This window comes from Salvelinus sp. IW2-2015, unplaced genomic scaffold (genome assembly GCF_002910315.2).
Source record: "Salvelinus sp. IW2-2015 unplaced genomic scaffold, ASM291031v2 Un_scaffold1524, whole genome shotgun sequence".
Classification (NCBI taxonomy): domain Eukaryota; kingdom Metazoa; phylum Chordata; class Actinopteri; order Salmoniformes; family Salmonidae; genus Salvelinus; species Salvelinus sp. IW2-2015.
Window position 1 is genome coordinate 247,114 of NW_019942963.1, and position 27,309 is coordinate 274,422.

General features: G+C 41.8%; 1 protein-coding gene and 1 long non-coding RNA gene across 2 annotated transcripts; one reads left to right on the forward strand and one right to left on the reverse strand.

Moving 5' to 3' along the window:
- Positions 1–1,569: 1,569 nt before the first annotated feature.
- On the forward strand, positions 1,570–4,786 carry LOC112071109 (uncharacterized). The gene is made up of 2 exons (XR_002894021.2): positions 1,570–1,653; positions 1,786–4,786. It is a non-coding gene; the product is annotated as an uncharacterized lncRNA (long non-coding RNA).
- An 8,471-nt stretch (positions 4,787–13,257) lies between these two features.
- Positions 13,258–23,783, reverse strand: fads2 (fatty acid desaturase 2). Its single transcript, XM_024138583.2, has 10 exons — positions 23,592–23,783; positions 23,165–23,266; positions 22,694–22,819; positions 19,565–19,625; positions 19,359–19,435; positions 15,172–15,269; positions 14,923–15,019; positions 14,608–14,687; positions 14,106–14,231; positions 13,258–13,973 (listed from the first exon to the last, which is right to left on the reverse strand). Exons 1-10 carry the CDS (start codon positions 23,607–23,609, stop codon positions 13,922–13,924), a joined length of 837 nt encoding a protein of 278 aa, XP_023994351.2. The 5' UTR covers positions 23,610–23,783; the 3' UTR covers positions 13,258–13,921.
- Between the last annotated feature and the right edge of the window lie 3,526 nt (positions 23,784–27,309).

Here is a 27,309-nt window from a genome sequence, read left to right on the forward strand (position 1 = left end):
ATTTCAAACAAAAGTTCCTATCCAACTCAGAAGTACCTTCTAAAAATGTAAATACGTTGATCTGCGCAATAAAGTTTATGTTCAGAACGCTGGACTGAAGAGCGTGTTTTCTAATCACGTGGGATGGCCGATAAAAACAACGTGAAGCGCACTCCTGGTTCACGTGTACAAACAGTCGGGAGTCGCATCCTGGAGTTGAACACTAGGAACGCCCAGAATGTTGATCATTGTTGCTTTGCTAGGAACCCAAGGAAAATGGGGTTTGAAAAAAAAAAAATTCCATTGTTTTGCTTTGCTAGGAACCCAGATGTGATCACCTGTTGCTTTGCTAGGAACCATAGATGTGATCATTGTTGCTTTTGCTAAGGAACCCAGATGTGATCAGTCTGCGCCGTAATGACCAATCTTTAGTCTCTGTGAGGATCTGGCGGTGGTTCGATGAGTTTCTACCATTCGCTTCTGTCTCTCGTTTACTATCCCGTGTCTTGTTCTTTGGCTCGAGTAGCTTGATTCGAGCTTTCGTCAGGTAAAGTATGAACTGAGAGGGAGCTCAAAGATTAACTCATTCATTCGTTGTATTCAAACTATCTAAAGTATTAGAAAACAAACAATGCGTGTTGATGTAGTAATGAACATAATATTGTGTGCTTGAATAATTGAATTGTGAATATTGTACTGTATATAGGTTTTTGGAAAGCCACTGGTTTGTGTGGGTGACCCAGATGAGTCATCTTCCTATGAGATGGATCACGAGAGACACCAGGACTGGCTCACCATGCAGGTAACAGTCATCATTACTAGACACCAGGACTGGCTCACCATGCAGGTAACATGTCATCATTACTGAGACACCAGGACTGGCTCACCATGCAGGTCATGTCATCATTAGACAACGGTCGTACAGTGTCTGGAGTAGGAGGGCTGATCTAGGATCGAGGTCCCCTGTCCATAACATTCCTATTCATTATCATCTTAAATAAGGCTAACACTGATCCGAAACAGCAAGTCCTGAATAAGGCCCAGGAGTGTTTTTCTGGGGCTGAGGCCATTCTGTAGTTCTCCAGCAAGAGGGGCTGTAACGTGTCTCTTCTCTGGTCTTAGTTGAGTGCTACTTGCAACATTGAAACAGTCAACCTTCAAACGACTGGTTCAGTGGACACCTCAACTTTCAGGATTGAACACCAGTAAGTGAAACAAATATCCCCACCTTACTGTTGTCCTGTCAACAGTATATACTGTATTTATATGGTCATTTATCAGGGCAATTGACATACTAAATTATAGTTTAAGCAGTATACGCTTCATTATCTAAATATATTTGTTGTTTTTACTAATTACTGTTCACTCATAATAGTGTTTAGATACAATATCGATACAATCCTACTACAGAAACTGAGGTTTCTCTGAAAAACTCTGATTGCGTTTGCTCTCTCTGTCTTTCCCCTCCCTCTCTCCTTCCTCCTCCCCCACCCCTCTCTCTCCCTGCCCCCCCCACTCTCTCTCTCTGCCTCTCTTTCTCTGTCTCCAGTCTGTTCCCTACCATGCCCCGTCATAACTACCACCGGTGGCTCCTCTGGTTCGTGCTCTGTGTGAGAAACATGGAGTTCCCTATCAGTGTTAAGACTTTGCAGAAGGCATGACTGATGTTGTCAGGTAACATGTTTAATGAATACTTGTATATTGCTATCCTCTGGGAGTAAGATTGTAATCATAAGGTGAAATACCTCTGCTCTCAGTCTCCTATGTGATTTACCTGGTTTGTTATCCACCTCTGTTCTTCCCCAGGTCACTGAAGAAGTCAGGGGATCTGTGGCTGGATGCATATCATCATAAATAAATCCCTTCCTGGCTCTGGACGGGATTTAAATCCATCTCAGAWTAACTACCTGTGAACAGAGAGGACATTTCCTAGATGTTTGTGTTGATAATGATCGCTGCAAACATTATTGTGATATAATTGTTTTAATCCTTGTCAGCAGTGAATGGGGATCCATAGCAGAAATAGAGGGTTTATATAGTAGGGCCAGGCATTTAGAAAAAACTAAACACAGTTTTTATTGACCTATATTTCCAGCATTATCCACTGGGTTTGATGCAGGCAGAGAATCCTAGGAAATGCTCTGTAATTGACACAAGTCTCAATCATTCCAGTCTGGTTGTCCATTCGTTTTAACCAGGGGAGGCGCAGCATACGAATCTTAATTTCACTAAGCCTATTATTTAGCAGGGAAAACTATTTGTAGATTAGTGATTTTACACCTCGTTTTTCTCAAGCTGATCGCCTCCAACAGACTCAATCCCTGATCACAGGAGGTTATATAAATGGGGCAATTAGGACACGTAAAGGGGAAAGACTATGAATCCAAGCAGAAAATATAAGTGCACAATAAAAATCTCTATCGCTTGAAATTCCACGCTGGGATGCTCATTGCAGACTACAATATATTCTGCAAAACCTGCAATTTAGCGTCACATTTTAAATGGAAAGACAGGATAGACAGGATAGACAGCCATCTGAAATAATTATGCCGTCTCAGAAGAATGCTTCAACCTTGAAACGTTGTGGAGGATTTAGTGAAACAGTCTCGTCTTTACATAACAAGACAACATCATCAACAACAATATTTCACAACGTATTCGTTGYCTGTTATCATRTGGKTATGATAGGCATTTTTGTATCAGAAAATGTAGAGGGTGAAATATAGACTATTTTCAGAATACTAATGRCTYGCCTATTTTCATTTMCTATAGAAATAACACAATTGATMCATCTCTGGTAAAACGGCAGTATTTGGASAGATKAACTTCTCCGCCTCCGCAAGGCGCATGTAAAAGCGCAGCTACTCGGAGTGATATTCTAACACTGTTGAATAGTTCACTGTCTGTAAATRCACTCTATCAGCCAGAACAACTTTAACGTCTTCATCCAGCTCTCATACAAAATGTGTGTCGGTGGATTTGTCCGTTACTATGGAGATGCTTTCTGTTGTGTTTTTACCGGACTGCGGCTCCGTTCTTTACATGTGTGTTAATGAATGCGCGCAATTTGGGATTGTCAACTTTTTCGAGAGAGATGTTGGCGCTTGCAAAAGCCATATATAWCCTCATAATTTATTCTATAGCAAATTAAAATGCCTACTTTTTTCTTTGATGTGTTACATTTTCTTAGATTAAAATACATATTATTMCCATTATAATGTTAATACCAGGCAATGAATAAGTAAAATATTTATGTCGATAATGTCCTTAAAATAAGCTAATACTGCCGATGAGAATAATTGTTGGCAATTATTTCATTTGAAGTCAAKCCACATGGTTGGGAATTGATTTTGGACTAATTGGATAATTATGTTAGATGATCATGGTGTGAGAAGGTGCTATATCGGCCACTTGAGGTCGTTTTATCGAAATGCGGGGTAGGAAAAACAACAACGGAAACGCCTGGCCCTAATCATTGGTATCTAGATAGACTATTCCTCCTCAAACGGAAAAATATATTGATATATATTTTAACAACATGTATGTACATGTATTTACGTATATGTAAATTACAGATATCTAAATATATGTTTACGCCTTATATTACATATATTTAAATATATCGACATATTACAAAATTGGCCTTTTTCATATGACTACAAATATGTTTATATMTTTAAATATATGGAAATACATTTTGATAGCGTGCTGTGGTAGCTAGTAAAATAATTTCCCAATTATATTTCATAAATATATGTTGCCATATTTTAATGAATGGAAATGTTTGCTTTTTACCTTATTACTGTAGTTAGGCTACATTAAAATCCAATGCATAAAACTACCAAGTTCAGACCTATACTTTGACAAGWTTGACAACAAAATAATGAATGACAACTTAAAAGTTCATAAAATATAAGTTAACATGTAAATATATTTGTAAAATATGTGTAAAATACACACTTGCACCTGACAACCTTCTCTACCCTGATGATAACGTTTGAGTCCAATGGAGGCTGGTGGGTGGAGCTATAGGAGGATGGGCTCATTGTAATGGCTGGAATGGAATTAATGGAATGGAGTCAAACATGTGGTTTCCATGGTTTCCATGTGTTTGATACCGTTCCATTCATKYCATTCCAACCATTMCAATGAGCCTATCCTCCTATAGCTCCTCCCATCAGCCTCCGCTGGTTGAGTCTCTAATGACCTCTAGTACCCAGCATTAGGTTTCTAAAGTGGGGTTTTGTATGCACAAGTTGTAGTGGAAAATAAATTCTGCAGCCATTGAGGTATAGCCTACCTGCCACTTATGAAACATAGTGAAAATTAACAAGATGTTTATTTCGAAAAGCACTTGAACGTAGAACATATTTGTAAATATATTTTCTGTCCATCCTTGGTGTCCCGAGCTGTGCTTCACAATTTGAAATGGTCCCGAGCCCCAGCCCCTGGCTCCAACTGACAATTTAGCATTTTCTTCAGAAGGAAAAGATAAATCATGCCAAAAAGCTTTCTTTTTGATTATTTTATTTGACTAAAATTTCATAAAATGTTATTAAAATATGTGTTTAACCTGTTTGGTGACAGAGGAAAGGATTTCTTCAACTGCAAGCAAGAGTTTTCATTAAGTTTGCTAAAACATCTAGCTACCTAGCTAGCTAGCTCCTTCTTTAGCTTGACACAAACGTGCAGTGTGACTAACCAAGGTAAGAATTGTTATGAAAACTCTACTCAAATTAAGTTGAGTAGAGTTCAGTTAATGTCAAGTATGTATTAAATATCATTTAATTTCCAAAGCTATTGTTAATTTTTTTTTAAATGAATAAAAAAATGATCTTGACTAGCCAAGCAATGTTTTGCTTGCTAGCTTTAGAGAGGGGTTGGGTGTCTCTTGAAACATAATCTGCCCTTACACGAGATGTTGATATGGCAAATCTCCTTTAAAGGGGAACTGCACCCACTGATTTAGCCAAATGTTTTGGCTTGCTCCTAAAGAACGGCAGGCGACCATGACAAGCCAAACGCGAGTTGGTTTGGGGGTGTGGTTTAATGTGGGTGTGTCTTGTCAGAATCTTGCCAGCAGTTGTTTTCCCGCCATTCAATCACAACACACAAACCTCCTGCAGGTGGAGTTCAATAACTACATTCAGATAGAATGTATGGTGAGATGCCAGAGGAAGCTTTGAATAGGTCAGTAGCCTACAGAGTCATATGAGAATAATTAAATTGTTGAATTTATATACAGTACCAGTCAACAGTTTGGATACACTTACTCATTCCAGGGTTTTTTCTTTATTTTGACTATTTTCTACATTGTAGAATAATAGTGAAGACCTCAAAACTATGAAATAACACATATGGAATTATTTAGCAACGAAAAAAATGTTAAACAACTCTAAATATATTTTATATTTGAGATTCTTCAAAGTAGCCACCCTTTGCCTTGATGACAGCTTTGCACACTCTTGGCATTACAGATACTGTGCCTATCTGCATTTTGTCTGGTGGTAATGAGGTTACCATGGTAACATGTCGAATGATCAAACCCCTGTGTGGTGGTAATGGGTTACCATGGTAACATGTCGGAGTGTCATACCTTCCTGTCTGTGGTAATGAGGTTACCATGGTAACATGTCAGAGTGGTCATACCTACCTGTCTGGTGGTAATGGGTTACCATGTAACATGTCAGAGTGGTCATACCTTCCTGTGTGGTGTAATGGGGTTACCATGGTAACATGTCGGAGTGATCATACCTTCCTTTGTGGTTAATGGGCTACCATGGTAACATGTCGAGTGGTCATACTTCCTGTGTGGTGGTAATGGGGTTACCATGGTAACATGTCGGAGTGGTCATACCTTCCTGTGTGGTGGTAATGGGTTACCATGGTAACATGTCAGAGTGGTCATACCTTCCTGTGTGGTTAATGGGGTTACCATGGTAACATGTCGGAGTGATCATACCTTCCTGTGTGTGTGTAATGGGTTCAATGTAACATGCGAAGTGGTCATACTTCCTGTGTGGTGTCCAGTATACAACAGGAGTTCCTGATCCTGTGCAGAATACACAGTTTTTCTCCTCCACATATTGACTGATACCATTTATTCAATCATTAAAAAAAAAGACAATCAAGTGCTGTGGGCCAGGCTGGTCCCACCAGACTAGGTTATGAGTGAATACTGTGATCAGGTTGGTCCCACCAGACTAGGTTATGAAGGTGAATACTGTGATCAGGTTGGTCCCACCAGACTAGGTATGAAGGTGAATACTGTGATCAGGTTGGTCCCCAGACTAGTTATGAAGGTGAATACTTGATCAGGCTGGTCCCACCAACTAGGTTATGAAGGTGAATCTGTGATCAGGCTGGTCCCACACCAGACTAGGTTATGAGGTGAATACTGTGATCAGGTTGGTCCCACCAAACACAAGACGTAAGGTCGAGTAATCTAGGAGAAGGTGGAATACTTGTTGTGATCAGTTAATTGTCCCTACCAGAGCTAGGTTTATGAAGAAGCCGAAATACTGTATTCAGACCCCGGGAGACCTGGCTGTACCCACCAGACACCCAAGAACCTCCCGTTAATGAAGAAGGACAAAATCAACATGCGGACCACAGAGGATCTGGTCACCACCCCCAATAAAGCCAGCTAAATTAACCCTGATATAAACCATGCACACCAGGCTCTCAGTATCACACTACACTAGACAAGCATTACAGATTGAGTGAAGAGTGAACCAACTATTAATACGATTAAACAATGAGTTCTGAAGTTCCTCACTACCAGACATTAGAGTTAGTTTAAGGGTGCAAGGATTACAGTAGTCAAAAACTATATACGTAGATCAGAACTGAGTACCCACCAACACTTAGGTTATGACCGCTGAACTTGAAGATATTGACCTAATTTGTACCCACCGACCTAATGTTTGGATTACAAGTGAAGTACTTTGATCAGATGGTATACGTGTTCACACACCAAACAGTAGTTAGAATGAATCGAAACTGTATATAAAATAACTTGATCAAGAACTATTACATACTAGTCTGAATAGGAGATAAGGGAATAACTAGTACAGATTATGAAGAATACAGCAGAAAACGGCGGAGCCTCAATGGCAGAGGAGGACTAAACAGCCCATGGCAAACAGCGGGTCACCACCGAGCGCCTAGGTTCGTTATCAGAAGTTAAGCCGTAAATGGCATAAATACTAGTTATCAGGGTATAGCGATAAACACGCCCCAAAAGGGCGCACCACACGGGTAGTGTCATTGAAAGAGAGTGGCGCCAAGGAACAAAATCTAGCTAGCAGTGACCAGATCATTCCAGGAAAGCAAAACCCGAAGGCAAAAGCGAGAGTCGGAGGCAAACCCAGGATCGCCCCCCAACCATAAACAATAGTACAATATTAAACGACAGTGCAAATATCTTACTTGATCAGGGCCAGTCACCACCAGCGCAACCGTTAGTCTCTAGAGAAACAACATCAACGAAATACATATAGATCAGCGCTCAATGGATCCCAAGCGCACCACTATGATAGTTGAAGGTGTAGAATACTAGTGATCAGTCTATAGAGGCGAGCCAGCGCAGCAGACCCTAGGTTGCCAATTGCGGAAAGCCACCCCGACATACTCGGAACAAGTGTCTACCCATCGCGTCCCATCACGCACAAGACTAGGTCTCTATGAAGCAGCGGAAAGTACAGTGTGACCTAACCGCCAGAACATCTCTGAAAAAAAGACCTGCGTCCCAGCGCAACACCTCGGATTATAAGCGTAAAGTGGTGAAAATACTCGATTGACCCCGCCAGGTGTTATAGAGCTCCCACCAGACCTAACGTTATGAAGGTGAATACATGACGCTGACTAAGGTTGTGCCGCATGAAAGACTAGTGTGTGAGTCGTGAAATGCCACGTGAACTCTACTGTGATCATGTTAGGTTCCACCAGACTAGGTTATGAAGGTGAATACTGTGATCAGGTTGGTCCCACCAGACTAGGTTATGAAGGTGAATTGGGACAGGTCAGATGTCACTAGCCTGATTCAAGTGTCGTCCCTGTTCCATTTACAGCCAAGTGGTAAATTGCTTTTTGTTCTAAAGAAAGGACAAAGCTTTTAATTTTTTATTGTATTTTTATTTAACCTTTATTTAACTAGGCAAGTCAGTTAAGAACAAATTCTTACTTACAATGACGGCCTACCCAGGCCAAACCCTAATCCGGACGACGCTAGGCCAATTGTGGAACTCCCAATCACGGCCGGTTGTGATACAGCCTGGAATCGAACCAGGGTCTGTAGTGACGCCTCTAGCACTAAGATGCAGTGCCTTAGACCGCTGCGCAACTCGGGAACCCCAAGTGCACTTTTACTAATGCACTTCACAACCAAAATCACTCTACTAGTCTTATCTGCTTGGCCGGTTAACTAGTTTATCTTACCGGGTATTTTTTTTTTTGTACAACTTTTTACATATCACACATTACTGTTGTTGATGAAGTCTTCTGTGTCCTCAGGGCAGCACATACGGTCAAGCTAATTCTAAGCCGTCACTAGTAACACAGCTACAAAGTCATACAGGCTGCCTATTTCTACAATGTATCTTCTTACAATGTGATTTCAACCTAACCTTAGCCTTAACCACCATTTCTGGCCACTTCAGATACTGCCGGCAGCATGCTTTAGGCTACAACTGCAGGAAGCAACTGACGTCGGGAATTCACGCCTATGTGAAGCTAGCACAATAAGGATTAGTCACAATAGTGGAATTTGCAGTTTGCCTTCAAAATAAAAGTTCCCCATTGAACGAGATACAAATAATGGGGAACAGGCCATATTTAATTTTACACAAAAATAAAAACAACAGTTGAAATCCCACTGTTGATGTATTAGACTTCAGAATAGGATTGGGGTGCATAGTTATATGCTCTGTACAGTCTTAAGTATGGATCTTGCGGGGATGAAACGGGGTTTCAGCCTGCTTTGGGACACCCACAGACTACACATTCTGAAGAGTGGTACCACTTTGTGCACGGGGGGGCATTGTCTTGCTGAAACAGGAAAAGACCTTCCCCAAACTGTTGCCACAAAGTTGGAGGCACAGAATCATCTAGAATGTCATTGTATGCTGTAGCGTTAAGATTTCCCTTCACTGGAATTACTGTAAGGGGCCTAGCTCATTATTCCTCCTCCACCGAACTTTACAGCATGAACCATGAAAAATAAAAACAAGAGCATTACTCCTTTCCATTTGTCACTTTGCATTGCGGCAGGTAGCGTTTTCCTGGCATCCGCCAAACCTAGATCCGTTCGTCGGACTGCCACATGGCGTGATGAATCACTGCAGAGAACGCGTTTCCACTGCTCTAGAGTCCAATGGCAGCGAGATTTACACCGCTCCAGCCGATGCTTGGCATTGCGCATGGTGATCTTAGGCTTGTGTGCGGCTGCTCGGCCATGGAAACCCATTCAATCAAGTTCCCGACTAACAGTTCTTGTGCTGACATTGCTTCTAGAGGCAGTTTGGAACTCGGTAGTGAGTGTTGCAACCAAGGACAGACGATTTTTACGCGCTTCACAACTCGGCAGTCCCGTTCTGTGAGCTTCTGTGGCCTACAACTTCCCGGCTGAGCCGTTGTTGCTTCTAGACCTTTCCACTTCAAAATAACAACACTTACAGTTGACCCGGGCAGCTCTAGCAGGGCAGAAATCTGACGAACTGACTTGTTGTAAAGGTGGAATTCTATGACGGTGCCACGTTGAAAGTCACTGTTTACAAAGCATTTGACAMAAAAAAAAGTGAAATGATWAAAATATGTTCATGAACATTAACCCCTTATTTATTCGTCATCTTGTGGGGAATTGTTTCACTGATCCTCTGTCTCAGTATTATCCACAGGGTAACTGCCAACTTGTCTCAGCATTATCCACAGGGTAACGTGGGTAACTGCCAACCTGTCTCAGCATTATCCACAGGGTAACTGCCAACCTGTCACAGCATTATCCACAGGTTAACTGCCAACCTGTCTCAGCATTATCCATAGGGTAACTGCAAACTTGTCTCAGCATTATCCACAGGGTAACTGTCAAGCTGTCTCAACATTATCCATAGGGTAACTGTCAGCCTGTCTCAGCATTATCCACAGGGTAAATGCCAACCTGTCTTAGCATTATCCACAGGGTAACTGACAACTTGTCTCAGCATTATCCACAGGGTAACTATCAACCTGTCTCGGCATTATCCATAGGGTAACTGTCAGCCTGTCTCAGCATTATCCACAGGGTAACTGCCCAACTTGTCTCAGCATTATCCCCAGGGTAACTGCCAACCTGTCACAGCATTATCCACAGGGTAACTGCCAACTGTCACATCATCGCATGATTCACTTCCAGCATTACACAGGGTACTGCCAACTTGTCTCAGCATTATCGCCACAGGGTAACTGACCGACTTGTCCTCAGCAATTGATCCATGGGTACTGTCAACCTGTCATGCACATTATCCACAGGGTAACTGTCAACCTTCTCTCCACATTAATCCCATGGGTAATGCAACTGTCTCATTATCCTAGGGAGCTGTCAACCTGTCTAGCATTATCCAAGGGTAACTGCCAACTTGTCTCAACATTACCACAGGGTAACATGGCAACTTGTCTCACATTATCCAAGGGTAACGTCAACCGTCTCACAATTATCCACAGGGTAACTGCCACTTGTCTCATTATTTATCCACAGGGTAACTGTCAACCTTCTCAACATTATCACACAGGGTAACATGCCTCTGTCACTGTCTCAGCATTATCCCTAGGGTAACCTGTCAACCTGTCTCAGCATTATCCACAGGGTAACTGCCAACTTCTCATTATTATCAACGGGTAACTGCCAAACTGTCTCAACATATTATCCACGGGTACTGTCACAAACTTGTCTCAACATTACCGAAGAAGTGGTATATGCCTAGTAGCTTTCGTCCTAATTGTATGCTAAAGTAACTGTCACCGCCTGTCTCTACGCACTTATCCCATTAGGGGGTACACTGTCAGCTGTGTCCTATGGCATGTGGATCCCATGAGCGGGGTAACTTGTTCACCTGCTCAGCAGTATCCACAGGTAGAATGCCAAACCTGTCTCAGCATTATTGTCCACTCAGGGGGTTAATGTAGGTAATGCCAACCTATGTCTCACATTTACCACAAGGGGTAAAATGCCAACCTGTCTCCAGCATAATAATCCACAGGAATAACATGGTCAATCGACTGTCTCAGCATTATCTCACCAGCAGGGTATGTCAACCTGTCAAGCATTAATCCACAGGGTAACTGTCAACCGCTGCCACCATTATCCACAGGGTAACAACTCGTCAACCTGTCAAGCATCGACATTACCTGTACTTACTTACAACAGGTGAAAATGCCAACCCTGTCAGCATTATCCACAGAGTGCGTAGACGTGGTCAACATGTCACAGCATTCATGCCACAGGGTAACTGCTCGATCCTGTCACAGCATTAATCACAGCAGGGCTAACTGCACCAGTCTCACAGATTAGCCACCAGGGTAAATGCCAACCTGTCTCGCATTATCCACACGGAAACCTTAGTCAACCTGTCCACATGCATTTCCACACGTCAAGCTGCCAGCCTGTTCTCAGCAATTATCCACAGGGTAAGCAGCTGTCGACATTGTTGGAGGTCTGAAAAGGATGGAGAGGCGTGAATTGAGAGTCGAAGTATCAATTGGATGTACAAAGACATCATTTCCAAATACAGATGTTAAGTGTACAGAGGTAATCATGTACATTATATTGTTTCAGATGCGACCTTCCGATGACTCCCATGTGACAATTCAACAACGGACCAAGTTATTWGAGCAAACAATGACGAGTATTGAAAGCACTCTGTTAGTTGTCAGTCATTAGTCATTCATTCAGATTTTGCAAAGTATACCACAGTAGGCTATTGTGATTTGTAGTTTTATGCATAGATTTGTATTTATTTATGTAGCCTAGCTACAGCATTAAGGTAAAAAGCAAAACATTTCCATTCATTAAAATACATGGCAACATATATTTATGAAATATATTTGGGCATTTATTTTACTAGCTACCACAGCATGCTATCAAAATGTATTGCCATATATTTAAATATATAAACATATATGTATAAATATATCAAAAAGGCCAATTTTGTAATATGTCSATATATTTAAATATATGTAATATAAGGCTTAAACACATATTTTTTTTTAAATATACATAAATACATAAATGTTGTTAAAACAGGGCCAGGCGTTTTGGTTGTTCTTCGGTTGTTGTTTTTCTACCCCGCATTTCGATCATCAAGTGGCTGATATAGCACCTTCACACACCATGATCATCTAACATAATTATCCAATAAGTCCAAAATCAATTCCTAACCGTGTGGAATGACTCCAGATGAGATTAAATGAAAATATCTGCATCAACAGCATACACTTTAGCCTAACGCACCAAATGATTAGCCTAAGGACATAAAATCGACATAAATATTTTACTTACTCGTTGTCTGTTATGAATATYATATAGGAATAATAGGCATGGTATCTAAGAAAATGTAGCCGACAAACTAGCCATTTTCATTAAACACACGTACAAAACGTCAGTGATGAGGATATATRTGGCTTTTGCAAGCGCCAACATCTCTCTCGAAAAAGTTGACAATCCCAAATTGCGCGCATTCATTAATTAACACACATGTAAAGAACCGAGCCGCAGTCCGGTAAAAACACAACAGAAAGCATCTCCATAGTAACGGACAAATCCACCGACACACATTTTGTATGAGAGCTGGATGAAGACGTTAAAGTTGTTCTGGCTGATAGAGTGTATTTACAGACAGTGAACTATTCAACAGTGTTAGAATATCACTCCGAGTAGCTGCGCTTTTACATGCGCCTTGCGGAGGCGGAGAAGTTMATCTCTCCAAATACTGCCGTTTTACCAGAGATGGATCAATTGTGTTATTTCTATAGTAAATGAAAATAGGCAAGTCATTAGTATTCTGAAAATAGTCTATATTTCACCCTCTACRTTTTCTGATACAAAAATGCCTATCATAACCACATGWTAACAGACAACGAATAMGYTGTGAAATATTGTTGTTGATTGATGTTGTCTTGTTATGTAAAGACGAGACTGTTTCACTAAATCCTCCACAACGTTTCAAGGTTGAAGCATTCTTCTGAGACGGCATTATTATTTCAGATGGCTGTCTATCCTGTCTATCCTGTCTATCCTGTCTTTCCATTGAACATGCAACGCTAAATTGCAGGTTTTGCAGAATATATTGTTGTCTGCAATGAGCATTCCAGCGGGGAATTTCAAGCGATAGAGATTTTTATTGTGCACTTATATTTTCTGCTTGGATTCATAGTCTTTCCCCTTTACGTGTCCTAATTTCCCCATTTATATAACCTCCTGTGATCAGGGATTGAGTCTGTTGGAGGCSATCAGCTTKASARAAACGAGGTGTAAAATCACTAATCTACAAATAGTWTTCCCTGCTAAATAAYAGGCTTAGTGAAATKAAGAYTCGTATGCTGCGCCTCCCCTGGTTAAAGCGATCCCTCCGCCAAAAACGAATGGACAACCAGACTGGAATGATTGAGACTTGTGTCAATTACAGAGCATTTCCTAGGATTTTCTGCCTGCATCAAACCCAGTGGATAATGCTGGAAATATAGGTCAATAAAAACTGTGTTTAGTTTTTTGTTAAACGCCTGGCCCTACTATATAAACCYTCTATTTCTGCTATGGATCCCCATTCACTGCTGCCAAGGATTAAAACAATTATATCACAATAATGTTTRCAGCGATCATTATCAACACAAACATCTAGGAAATGTCCTCTCTGTTCACAGGTAGTTAWTCTGAGATGGATTTAAATCCCGTCCAGAGCCAGGAAGGGATTTATTTATGAAGATATGCATCCARCCACAGATCCCCTGACTTCTTCAGTGACCTGGGGAAGAACAGAGGTGGATAACAAACCAGGTAAATCACATAGGAGACTGAGAGCAGCAGGTATCACCTTATGATGTACAATCTACTCCCAGAGGATAGCAATATACAAGTATTCATTAAAACATGTTACCTGACAACATCAGTCATGCCTTTCTGCAAAGTCTTGACCTGATAGGGAACTCCATGTTTCTCACACAGAGCACGAACCAGAGGAGCCACCAGGTGGTAGTTATGACGGGGCATGGTAGGAAACAGACTGGGAGACAGAGGGGGAGACAGAGAAAGAGAGGCAGAGAGAGAGAGTGGGGGGGCAGGGAGTGAGAGAGGGGAGGGGGAGAGGGAGGGAAAGACAGAGAGAGCAAATGCAATCAGAGTTTTTCAGAGAAACCTCAGTTTACATTTACATTTAAGTCATTTAGCAGACGCTCTGAGTAGGATTGTAGCGATATTGTATCTAAACACTATTATGAGGTAGAGTAATTAGTACAAACAACAAATTATATTTAAGATCAAATGAAGCTGAATACTGCTTAAACTATAATTTAGTATGTCAATGACCTGATAAATGACCATATAAATACAGTATATACTGTTGACAGACAACAGTAAGGTGGGATATTTGTTTCACTTACTGGTGTTCAATCTGAAAGTTGAGGTGTCCACTGAACCAGTCGTTGAAGGTTGACTGTTCAATGTTGCAAGTAGCACTCAACTAAGACCAGAGAAAGARACACGTTACAKCTCCCYCTGCTGGAGAACTAMRGATGGCWCAGCCCCAGAAMACACTCCTGGGCCTGTATTCAGGACTGCTGTTCTCGGATCAGTTTAGCCATTTAAGATGATAATGAATAGGAATGTATGGACAGGGGGGACCTGATCCTAGATCAGCCCTCCTACTCCAAGACACTGTATACGGACCCCGTTGTCTAGTAATGATGACATGTTACCTGCATGGTGAGCCAGTCCTGGTGTCTCTCGTGATCTATCTCCATAGGAAGGTGATTCATCTGGGTCACCCACACAAACCAGTGGCTTTCCAAAAACCTATATACAGTGCAATATTCACAATACAATTATTCAGCCACAATATAATGTTACATTACTACATCATTGTGTTGTTTTCTAATACTGTAGATCGTTTGAATACAATGAATGAATGAGTTAAACTTTGATCTCCCTCTCAGTTCATACTTTACCTGACGAAGCTGATCAATGCTACTGAGCCAAAGAAACCAAAGAAGGGATAGTAACAGCAGAAGAAGCGAAGGTAGAAACTCATCGACCACGCCAGATCCTTCACAGGAGACAAAGATTTGGTATTACGGCCAGACATGATCACATCTGGGGTTCCTAGCAAAGCAACAATGATCACATCTAGGGTTCCTAGCAAAGCAACAATGATCAAATCTAGGGTTCCTAGCAAAGCAACAATGATCACATCTAGGGTTCCTAGCAAAGCAACAATGATCACATCTAGGGTTCCTAGCAAAGCAACAATGATCACATCTGGTCTTCCTACCCAGTGGCAACACGTCATTCATGTTTTGAGCCCCACATTAAATAGAAATTATAGATGATACGTATCAATGCTCATCGGCCATTGGACATAGACATTACACAACAAGTTGGAAATGACAAATTCAACAATGAGTGGTTTGGAAGGAATCTGTGACAGTGGCTAACTACAAGCATTGCGAAGCAATCGCTAGCCTGCTATTCAGTGGAGTGGCTGTGTGGTCCCACATCTGGGATTAAGGGTCTCTTTTCCAAGTTTAAAATTATAAACATCCAACATTGGCCACGCTGTCAATGAAGCGGGATTTTGTGCCGCGCTCAAAAAACAACTGTTACCTTAAGAACTGCGAAAACTTGACTTCAAGACAACTGTGAAAGTCGGGAATAAACGAGCTCCGACTGAGAAAATACGGTCATCCAACTTTGAACGGTCATCCAACTCGGGAATTGTAAATCCGGCCTCTTTTCTAGAGCTACGACGTGAAGATCAATGATGTCATCATGATTTAAGCTTGTTTTTTTCTGAGTTCCCAGTTGTCTTGAAAGCACCATAAATCCAGAGAATGACAGACTTTGATGACAACATTTGCCCACGAAGGACTGCGTTGCCACTTTGAGCACAGCACAACAAGGTGATGTATTGTATGCTGCTGCATAAATATAATTTGCCAGGGAGATATGTATACTGTAGCTAAGAAAGTAATACTAAGTGTCTGTTGTGTAGTAAGATGTTAGTAGCTCATGTGCCTCACTCTAACAATTTGGTCCCTTTTCCCCCTCATAACTTACTGTTCTGACTTGGTGGCGCACATGTAGCCTACAACCTGTTTTAGAGAAATGTAATCATTGAATATTGTAAGAGCTTTCCTTGTCTGCTTATATACCCCCTTTATTTATCCTACGGTTCTGACTTGGTGTACAGGGAGAACAATTGAAGAACGGCCAGTGTTCTGAATTCTGTCTCGGTACATTTCAAAAGCGCTAAAAWAATAGTTATATTGACTATGTCCGTCCTAGCTTGCTCATTAATGTCTTAATCGAAATGACAGATTGCCTCTTATCCGCTTGTCGTCCCCTTATGCCATAGTTTGTACATCTCAATTGTCAGTAGAAACCACATGTGTTTAAGCAAGTCAGCCATATCAACTTTGTTTTTTTWWAATCAGTAAATGAGGCTGAATGACCTGTTTCGCTGCCAGACAAGGCTCCACTGATAGCCAGGTGTAGAAGTGGTAAGATGTTGGGACACTGCTGTTGGCACAGCTATATGTAGGCCCTAACAGTTTGTGGGCACCGTTTGTCACCATTACAGTGCAATTAATGTATTGTTTAGTGTTGTGTAGTGGCTTTGCTGGCATGCATCCCATTTTTGTTTTGTTTTTTCAAGCTAAAATCACCCCTGTTCCTAGCAAAGCAACAGTTATCACGGTGATTAGGAAGTTAGTTCACCTGATGTCACAGGAAGGCCAAAAAGATCAAGGACAACAACCACCCGAGCCACGGCCTGTTCACCCCACTATCATCCAGAAGATCATCAAGGACAACAACCACCCGAGCCACTGCCTGTTCACCCCACTATCATCCAGAAGGTGAGGTCAGTACAGGTGCATCAAAGCAGGGACCGAGAGACTGAAAAACAGCTTCTATCTCAAAGCCATCAGACTGTTAAACAGCCATCACTAACATTGAGTGGCTGCTGCCAACATACTGACTCAAATCTCTAGCCACTTTAATTAATAATATATATATATTTTTTAAAGTCACTTTAAACAATGCCACTTTATATAATGTGTACATACCCTACATTACTCATCTCATATGTATATACTGTACTCTATACCATTTACTGCATCTTGCCTATGCCGTTCGGCCATCGCCCATCCATATATTTATATGTACATATTCTTATTCATTCCTTTACACTTGTGTGTATAAGGTTGTTGTTGTGAAATTGTTAGATTAGTTGTTAGTTATTACTGGTTATTACTGCATGATCGGAACTAGAAGCACAAGCATTTCGCTACACTCACATTAACATCTGCTAACCATGTGTATGTGATAAAATTTGATTTGATTTAGTCATTTCTGATGGTACAGTCAGTGTGTCGTTGGTGGTGCAATATTATGCTCGCTATCTTTAGTGAGTGACGAACAAGGATTTAGTGCCCCAAGGTGTTATCATAGTCATATATATCCTGCCCTGCCTTTTCTAAGGTCTTCAAAAGCCAAGTTAACTTCTCTAGGGTAGGGGACAGCATTCGGAATTTTGGATGAAAAGCATGCCCAAATTAAACTGCCAGCTACTCATCCCCAGAAGATAAGATATGCATAGCATTAGTAGATGTGGATAGAAAACACTCTGACGTTTCTAAAACTGTTTGAATCATGTTTGTGAGTATAACAGAACTTATGTAGCAGGCGAAACCCCGAGGACAAACCATTCAATTTTATTTTGTTTGAGGTCACCCTGTTTTCAATGAGCTTTCATTGGGAATCCAGATTTCAAAGGGACTTGCTTGCAGTTCCTACCGCTTCCACTGGATGTCACCAGTCTTTAGAAATTGKTTGAGGTTATTCCTTTGTGTAATGAAGAAGTACGGCCATCTTGAAAAAGTGTCACTTCATGTGTACTGTTTGATAGAGGCGCAAGACCAGAAAGCATGCTTGAGTTTGTTTTCTTCCTGTATTGAACACAGATCATCCCATCTTTAATTTTATCGATTTTTTTTTTTAAATACCTAAAGTTGTATTACAAAAGTAGTTTGAAATGTTTTGACAAAGATTACAGGTAACTTTTGAGATATTTTGTCKTCACGTTGCGCAAGTTGGAACCGTTTTTTTTCTGGATCAAACGCGCCAAATAAATTGACATTTTGGATATATATTGACGGAATTAATCGAACAAAAGGACCATTTGTGATGTTTATGGGACATATTGGAGTGCCAACAACAGAAGCTCGTCAAAGGTAAGGCATGAATTATATTTTTATTTCTGCGTTTTGTGTCGCGCCTGCAGGGTTGAAATGTTTTCCTCTCTTTGGTTTACTATGGTGCTATGCTCAGATAATAGCATTGTATGATTTCGCCGAAAAGCCTATTTGAATTCTGACATGTTGGCTGGATTCACAACACGTGTAGCTTTAATTTGGTATCTTTCATGTTATGATTTAGTGAAAGTTTGATTTTATAGTAATTAATTAGAATTTGGCGCGCTGCAATTTCTCTGGCTTTTGGCCAAGTGAGACAGTAGCGTCCCGCCTAAACTCAGATTTTTGGTATAAATATGAACTTTACCGAACAAAAACATACATGTATGGTGTAACATGAAGTCCCATGAGTGTCATCTGATGAAGACATCAAAGGTTAGTGATTAATTTTAACTTTATTTTCTGGTTTTTGTTATTCTCTCTTTGGCTGGAAAAAATGGCTGTGATTTCTGTGGCTATGTACTGACCTAACATATCGCATGTGTGTCTTTCGCCGTAAATCCGTTTTGAAATCAGACACTTTGGTTGGATTAACGAGAGGTTTATCTTTAAAATGGTGTATAATGATTGTATGTTTGAGGAATTTTAATTATGAGATTTCTGTTGTTTTACATTTGGCGCCCTGCAATTTCACTGGCTGTTGGTAAGGTGGGACGCTACCGTCCCACATACCCTAAGAGAAGTTTAACAAACAGATCACAGACCATTTGGATCCACCGTACCCTTCTCCGCTATGCAATCTGGTTTCTGAGCTGGTCATAGGTGCACCTCAGCCACACTCAAGGTCCTAAACATCATATCATTACTCTCTCGTGGAAGCCCTTATGTTCCAGATGGGAATGAAGAGGAGTAAGTCTACATTTAGTTGGTATGAATCTCACCACCCAGTCCTGTCGTAAAAACATGGTCCGCAATATCTGGATGTGGAAATACACTGGAATAAGTAGTGGAGGTCCAACTGAGAGACAGAAGGAAAATATTGGTATTACAAACATACATCAGTGGTCTGTCCTTTTGCTTTTATGTGTTCAATGGAAGTTGATGTGATTTATATACAGAAATCCATGAAAGGTGTACAGAAACTTACTGAGGAAGAAGTACTGGTGTTGGTRATGGTAGGGCATGTACTTCAACTTCTTTACACCATACTGCAATAGACAGAGACAAGGAGTCAGATGGATCTTACACAGAAACACTAATACCGGTTTAACACTACCGAGACAAACTGTTACATGGATATCATTACATGGTTATTTCATGAATATTACATTAAATTAATGAACTATTACATGGATATTTGAATATTACATGGACATTATTACATGGTTATTTCATGAATATTACATTAATTTAATTAACTATTACATGGATATTTGAATATTACATGGACATTATTACATGGTTATTTCATGGATATCATTACATGGTTATTTCATGAATATTACATTAATTTAATTAACTATTACATGGATAATAAACATAACATAACAAAATAAACATTACTTGAAAGCATTGTTTACTAATGGGGAATGCGGTCAGAGGCTATAAAGTTGCTGCAGATGACAGTCCCCCCAGTTCTCTCTTTGCTGAAGCCATGAGTGCACGTTTCAGTGCCCAACARGTCGTAGATCAGATTTTTTCAGACGTCCAGGAGGAACAAGAGAACAATGACTTAGAAGAGGAGGAGGTATCTGAAGAAGATGGGGAAGAATACAACCCAGAGCATAATGCGTCATCTTCAGATGAAGAAGAAATCCCCCAAGCTGAAAGAGATACATTTTTGTCAAAGAACAGCAAAATAACATGGTCTTAGTCACCACATGACAACCAGGGCAGGATGGCAGCACAAAATGTCATAAGGATGACCCCAGGGCCTTATGATCCCAGAACCCACAAGACATGCAGTTGCCCAGGACATCGCCTCAACATTCTACATGTTCATCACACCAGCCATCTAAAAAAATAATCCTGGAGAAGACAAATTTGGAGGGTTTCCGTAAATATGGAGACAACTGGAAGAGGATGGATGAGATGGACCTGYGTGCCTACATAGGGCTGCTAATCTTAGCTGGTGTGTATAGGTCCCGAGGCGAGGCTACATGTAGTCTCTGGGATGCAGAGAGTGGAAGGGCGATTTTCCGTGCCACGATGCCACTGAAAGTCTTCCACACATTCTCAAGAATGCTACAATTTGATAACCGTGAGTCAAGACCTGCAAGACGTGTGAGAGACAAACTGGCGGCCATAAGAGCGGTCTGGGAGAAGTGGGTGGAGCGTCTGCCATACCTCTACAACCCTGGGCCTGAAGTAACAGTGGATGAGCAACTGGTTCCATTCAGAGGTACATTTTTATTTTCATATCTGTAATGTGATTTTCACTGTTCATTTTATTATGCATTGCTGTAATATCATTGATTTATGTGATTTGTTTTCTGACACTGATGCTAATTACTGATAGTTATCTCTTTTGTCAAAAGGTCACTGTTCTTTCCGGCAATATATGCCCAGCAAGCCAGCAAAGTATGAAATCATACTTGGAAAGATGCAAGTCTGCACAAGGAAGCCGACCAGTGGAGGCCCGGAGAAGAACCAGGGGATGCCGGTTGTGCTTGATGTGACATATGGATTGAGGGGGCACAATGTCACGTGTGACAATTTCTTCACCTCTTATGAACTCAGCCAGCAAGATCCTGAAGAGGAAGACCACCATGGTTGGCACAGTGGGAAAGAACAAGCCTGAGCTCGCCCCTGCACATCTCACAACAAGGGGGAGAGAGGCCTTCTCATCAAAGTTTGCTTTCACCCCCACCACCACTTTAGTTTCTTACCTCCCAAAAAGGAACAAGAATGTGGTCCTCCTGAGCACACTGCACAAAACGGCTGAGATCAGTGATCGTGAGGACAGGAAGCCAGCCATCATCCTGGACTACAACCACAACAAAGGAGGCGTGGACAACCTAGACAAGGGGATTGGAACTTACAGCTGCAGGAGGATGACTGCCCGCTGGCCCCTGGTCATCTTCCACAACATCATTGATGTGTCCTCATACAATGCCTTCATGATATGGAACAAGATCAACCCTATCTGGATGCCTGATATGCGGAAAAAGAGGAGGGTGTTCCTGGAGCAGCTGGGAAAGGCACTTGTAACCCCACACATTCAAAGAAGGGAGTGCCTCCGCTGCACAGCAGCATCTGCAGCGCTTGTGAAAGCTGTTCAGGGGGCTGAATCTTGTCCTGATCTACCTGAGGCTGCAGCTGGGGCAGACAAGAGAGGAGATGCCAATTCTGCCCCACAAAGAAGGACTGTAAAACAAATTCTATGTTCTGCACATGTGAGAAATACATCTGCAAAGTCCATGCACACACACTTGCATACTGTCCTACATGTGCTAATTAGAGATTATTGATTTATGTACTTCACGTTTTTGTTTTGTATCTATTTTCTTATTTTATTCTTATTTATTGTTGTTGTTTAAACACCTTGTGGGTGTGGGCAATAGTTAAAAAAATGGGAGAAGACTAGTATTTTGTAGTTGAATTCCTCATTGTACAGTATTTAAGAATATATCACTATGTTGCCAAAAAATGTCAAGACTGTTATTGTTTCCCTTCAATAAAATGCATTCACAACTACTTTCTACACATTTCTGTTATTTTCTTAGGCTATACATGTGCTAAAAAGTTTGTTTACACCTCTTGCTATCTTTTTTACACCAATGCAGTACCTTTAATAATAATAATAAAACTCTACTTTAGTAAAGAAAACAAGTACGACAGGTGTGTTCTAATAGAAACGATTGGTGTCCACTGATTTAAATGCAGTCTTTCTGCATTGTGAAGAGGGAAAACCCAGATATGCACAAAGTTTGTGATGAATGACAGGTTGTTTCTTCATGCAAAATAGATTTGTAGGTTTAAAATTAAATTAAGATGTTTTATTTTAGGGGTTTAGTTAAGGCGGGTCATTTTTTACCCTTAGGACAAGGGGAGACTACACAAGGGTTAAAAGGATATTTGAATTTTACATTAATATTATTTAATTTTATTTCATAAAAATTACATTGATTTAATGAACTATTACATGGATATTTGAATATTACATGAATGATTAGATTATTATTGAAATATGACATGGAGTCAGATGGGTCATAAAGCAGTAAGGTTGTGGGTCCAGTTGGGGCAGAGATCACATATATATTATAGAGATAACTACCTCTACAGGCTGTTTGTCWCCCAGGACRAAGACATGCAGTGAGTTGAYATCAGGATCTTTACKAAAMAYGTTGGGYTTAGCGTGGTGCTGGAAGTGACGATGGTTCCACCAGTTAGCAGAGGCACCCTGGAAACACACAGCTACTGTTACTTATTAATGGTACACACAATTACACTTACTGTAACTTACACCTGTTGGACACTACACCAAATAAGGCTAATGTATAGCAGTGAACTTGGAAATTTAACACTGCTCTTGTGAATGTAGGAAAGTGAAAGGGACAGTTTCCTGAACAAAGATTTAACGTAGTCCTRGAGTAAAATGTACTTTCAAAGGAGATTATCCATTGAGAATGGTTTTCAGTCCAGGACTGGGTTTAAACTGTGTCCGGTTAACTTATCCAACGAGTAGCAGAAGATCAGCCTAAAKAAACAGTCATGTCAAATGTCCAACCATTGTCCAGTAGCCTACCTTTAGGTGTCCAATGACAAACTTTTGCAGTACGTGATTCCAGCTGGATTTCTTGAAGACTGACAGGTGGCCGTAGTCATGCTGCAGCCAGCCAGCCTGGGACTGAGAGGGAGAAAGAAAGGCGGTGTCTTGAATGGTGTCTGAAAGGTGGTTTGGTAACCCTATCGCTAAGCTAAACCCTTACCCTAACCTAACCTCACCACCCCTAACCTTCACCTTAATCTTAACCCTAACCTAATCCCCTAACCTTAATCCTAAACCTAACCTTAACCTTAATCCTAACCCKAACCTAATCCTCTAATTCTAACCTTAATCCTACACCTAACCTTAAACTTAATCTTAACCCTAACCTTCGATCCCTATGCCTAACCTTTGAATCTACCTGTCAACTATCTTCTTGTACTCCCTAATAATTCTGTAATGGTACCTGAGACGTGGCCAGCATGAGGGAACAGAGCAGTGTGAGGCTCCAGCTGGTCCCCCAGACCAGGAGCAGGCCCAAAGCCAGGGCCTCTAGTAGCAGGATGTGGCCCAGGTAGAGGCTGAAGAACAGGGGGCGGGCAATGAGCAAACCCTCCCTCTCCACATGGTCACGCAAGGCCTGGAAGTCCTGCACCAGTACTGCCTGTATGGGTTAGAGGTGATCAATAATCAATACAGAAGTATGAAGTAAGGGGTCTTTCTCAATTGCTCTGTCCTTGATTCGAGGATGTGAGAAWTTAGGATGAGAGGAATTGCAGAAAGACCAACTGTGATAGAACAAAGTAGATGAACCAGGAGGAAGGTGGATGATGGTAGAGAGATGAGAATTGAGGGAGCAGAAGGAAGGAGAGGAAGAAGACAGGAGAGGGATATGGACAGTGTAAATTGAGAAGAGAAACCTGTAGAGAAGAAGAGGAAGAAGAAGGGTAAGGAAATAGAAGTAACAGAAAGCTGAAGAGTACCAGGATAAGATGTAAGACTCCTGAATAGATAAACAGACAGCGGACAGCAGGGCATCTGGACACATAGACAGGCTGGTATAATGTGCCCTAGTTATAGGGGCATCTGGACACATAGACAGGCTGGTATAATGTGATCTAGTTATAGGGGAATCTGGGCACATAGACAGGCTGGTATAATGTGATCTAGTTATAGGGGAATCTGGGCACATAGACAGGCTGGTGTAATGTGCCCTAGTTATAGGGGCATCTGGGCACATAGACAGGCTGGTATAATGTGCCCTAGTTATAGTAGATGACTGAAGACCAAATAAAATAAAATAACATTTTATTTGTCACATCCGCCGAATACAACAGGTGTAGACCTCATAGTGAAATGCTTACTTACAAGCCCTTAACCAACAATGCAGTTTTAAGAAAAATACCTTAAAAAAGTAAGAAATAAAATTAACAAAAAATTAAAGAGCAGCAGTAAGATAACAATAGCGAGGCTATATACAGGGGGTACCGGTACAGAGTCAATGTGCGGGGGAACCGGTTAGTCGGGGTAATTGAGGTAATATGTTCATATAGGTAGAGTTATTAAAGTGACTATGCATAGATAATATCAGAGAGTAGCAGCAGCGTATAAGAGGGGGAGGGGGGGGCAATGCAAATAGTCTGGGTAGCCATTTGATTAGATGTTCAGGAGTCTTATGGCTTGGGTGTAGAAGCTGTTTAGAAGTCTCTTGGACCTAGACTTGGCGCTCCTGTACCACGTGCCGTGCGGTAGCATAGAGAACAGTCTATGACTAGGGTGGCTGGAGTCTGACAATTTTTAGGGCCTTCCTCTGACAGCGCCTAGTTTAGAGGTCCTGGATGGCAGGAAGATTGGCCCCGGTGATTTACTGGGCCGTTCGCACTACCCTCTGAAGTGCCTTGGGGTCGGAGGCCGAGCAGTAGCCATACCAGGCAGTGATGCAACCAGTCAGGATACTCTCGATGGTGCAGCTGTAGAACCAATTGAGGATCTGAGGACCAATGCCAAATCTTTTCAGTCTCCTGAGGGGGGAATAGGTTTTTATCGTGCCCTCTTCACAATTGTCTTGGTGTGCTTGGACAATGTTAGTTTGTTGGTGATGTGGACGCCAAGGAACTTGAAGCTCTCAACCTGCTCAACTATAGCCCCGTCGATGAGAATGGGGGCGTGCTCGGGGCCTCCTTTTCCTGTAGTCCACAATCATCTCCTTTGTCTTGATCACTTCGAGGGAAAGGTTGTTGTCCTTGCACCACACGGTCAGGTCTCTGACCTCCTCCCTATAGGCTGTCTCGCCATTGTCGGTGATCAGGCCTACCACAGTTGTGTCATCGGCAAACTTAACGATGGTGTTGGAGTCGTGCCTGGCTGTGCAGTCATGAGTTAACAGGGAGTACAGGAGGGGACTGAGCACGCACCCCTGAGGGGCCCTCATGTTCAGGATCAGCATGGCGGATGTGTTGGTACCTACCCTTACCAGCTTGGGGCGGCCTGTCAGGAAGTCCAGGATCCAGTTGTAGAGGGAGGTGCTTAGTCCCAGGGTCCTTAGCTTAGTGATGAGCTTTGAGGGCACTATGGTGTTGGATGCTGAGCTGTAGTCAATGAATAGCATTCTCACATAGTTCCTTTTGTTTATGTGTGAAAGGGCAGTGTGGAGTGCAATAGAGATTGCATCATCTGTGGATCTGTTGGGGTGGTATGCAAATTGGAGTGGGTCTAGGGTTTCTGGGATAATGGTGTTGATGTGAGCCATGACCAGCCTTTCAAAGCACTTCATGGCTACAGATGTGAGTGATACGGGTCGGTAGTCATTTAGGCAGGTTACCTTAGTGTTCTTGGGCACAGGGACTATGGTGGTCTGCTTGAAACATGTTGGTATTACAGACTCAGACAGGGAGAGGTTTAAAATGTCAGTGAAGACACTTGCCAGTTGGTCAGCGCATGCTCGGAGTACACATCCTGGTAATCCATCTGGCCTTGCGGCCTTGTGAATGTTGACCTGTTTAAAGGTCTTACTCACATCGGCTGCGGGGAGCGTGATCACACAGTCATCTGGAACAGCTGATGCTCTCATGCATGTTTCAGTGTTACTTGCCTCGAAGCAAGCATAGAAGTGATTTAGCTTGTCTGGTAGGCTCGTGTCACTGGACAGATCTTGGCTGTGCTTCCCTTTATAGTCTGTAATAGTTTGCAAGCCCTGACACATCTGACGAGCGTCAGAGCCAGTGTAGTACGATTTAATCTTAGTCCTGTATTGATGCTTTACCTGTTTGATGGTTCGTCTGAGGGCATAGCAGGGATTTCTTATAAGCTTCCGGGTTAGAGTCCCGCTCCTTGAAAGAGGCAGCTCTAGCCTTAGCTCAGAGTGGATGTTGCCTTTAATCCATGGCTTCTGGTTGGGGTATGTATGTACAGTCACTGTGGGGATGACGTTGTCAATGCACTTATTGATAAAGCCAGTGACTGATGTGGTGTACTCCTCAATGCCATCGGAAGAATCTCGGAACATATTCCAGTCTGTGCTAGCATAACAGTCCTGTAACTTAGCATCTGCTTCATCTGACCACTTTTTTATTGATCGAGTCACTGGTGCTTCCTGCTTTAATTTTCGCTTGTAAGCAGGAATCAGGAGGATGGAATTATGGTCAGATTTGCCAAATGGAGGGCGAGGGAGAGCTTTGTATGCATCTCTGTGTGTGGAGTAAAGGTGGTCTAGAGTTTTTTTCCCCTCTGGTTGCACATTTAACATGCTGATAGAAATTAGGTTAAACTGATTTGAGTTTTCCTGCATTAAAGTCCCCGGCCAGTAGGAGCGCCGCCTCTGGATTAATATTTTCCTGTTTGTTTATGGTGGTATACAGCTCATTGAGTGCGGTCTTAGTGCCAACATCGGTCTGTGGTAGTAAATAGACAGCTACAAAAAATACAGATGAAAACTCTCTAGGTGAATAGTGTGGTCTACAGCTTATCATGAGGTACTCTACCTCAGGCGAGCTAAACCTTGAGAATTCCTTAGATATCGTTCACCAGCTGTTGTTTACAAATATACATAGACCGTCACCCCTTGTCTTACCAGAAGCTGCAGTTCTATCCTGCAGTTACAGTGTAAAACCAGCCAGCTGTATGTTATTCATGTCGTTCGTTCAGCCACGACTCTGTGAAACATAAGATATTACAGTTTTTAATGT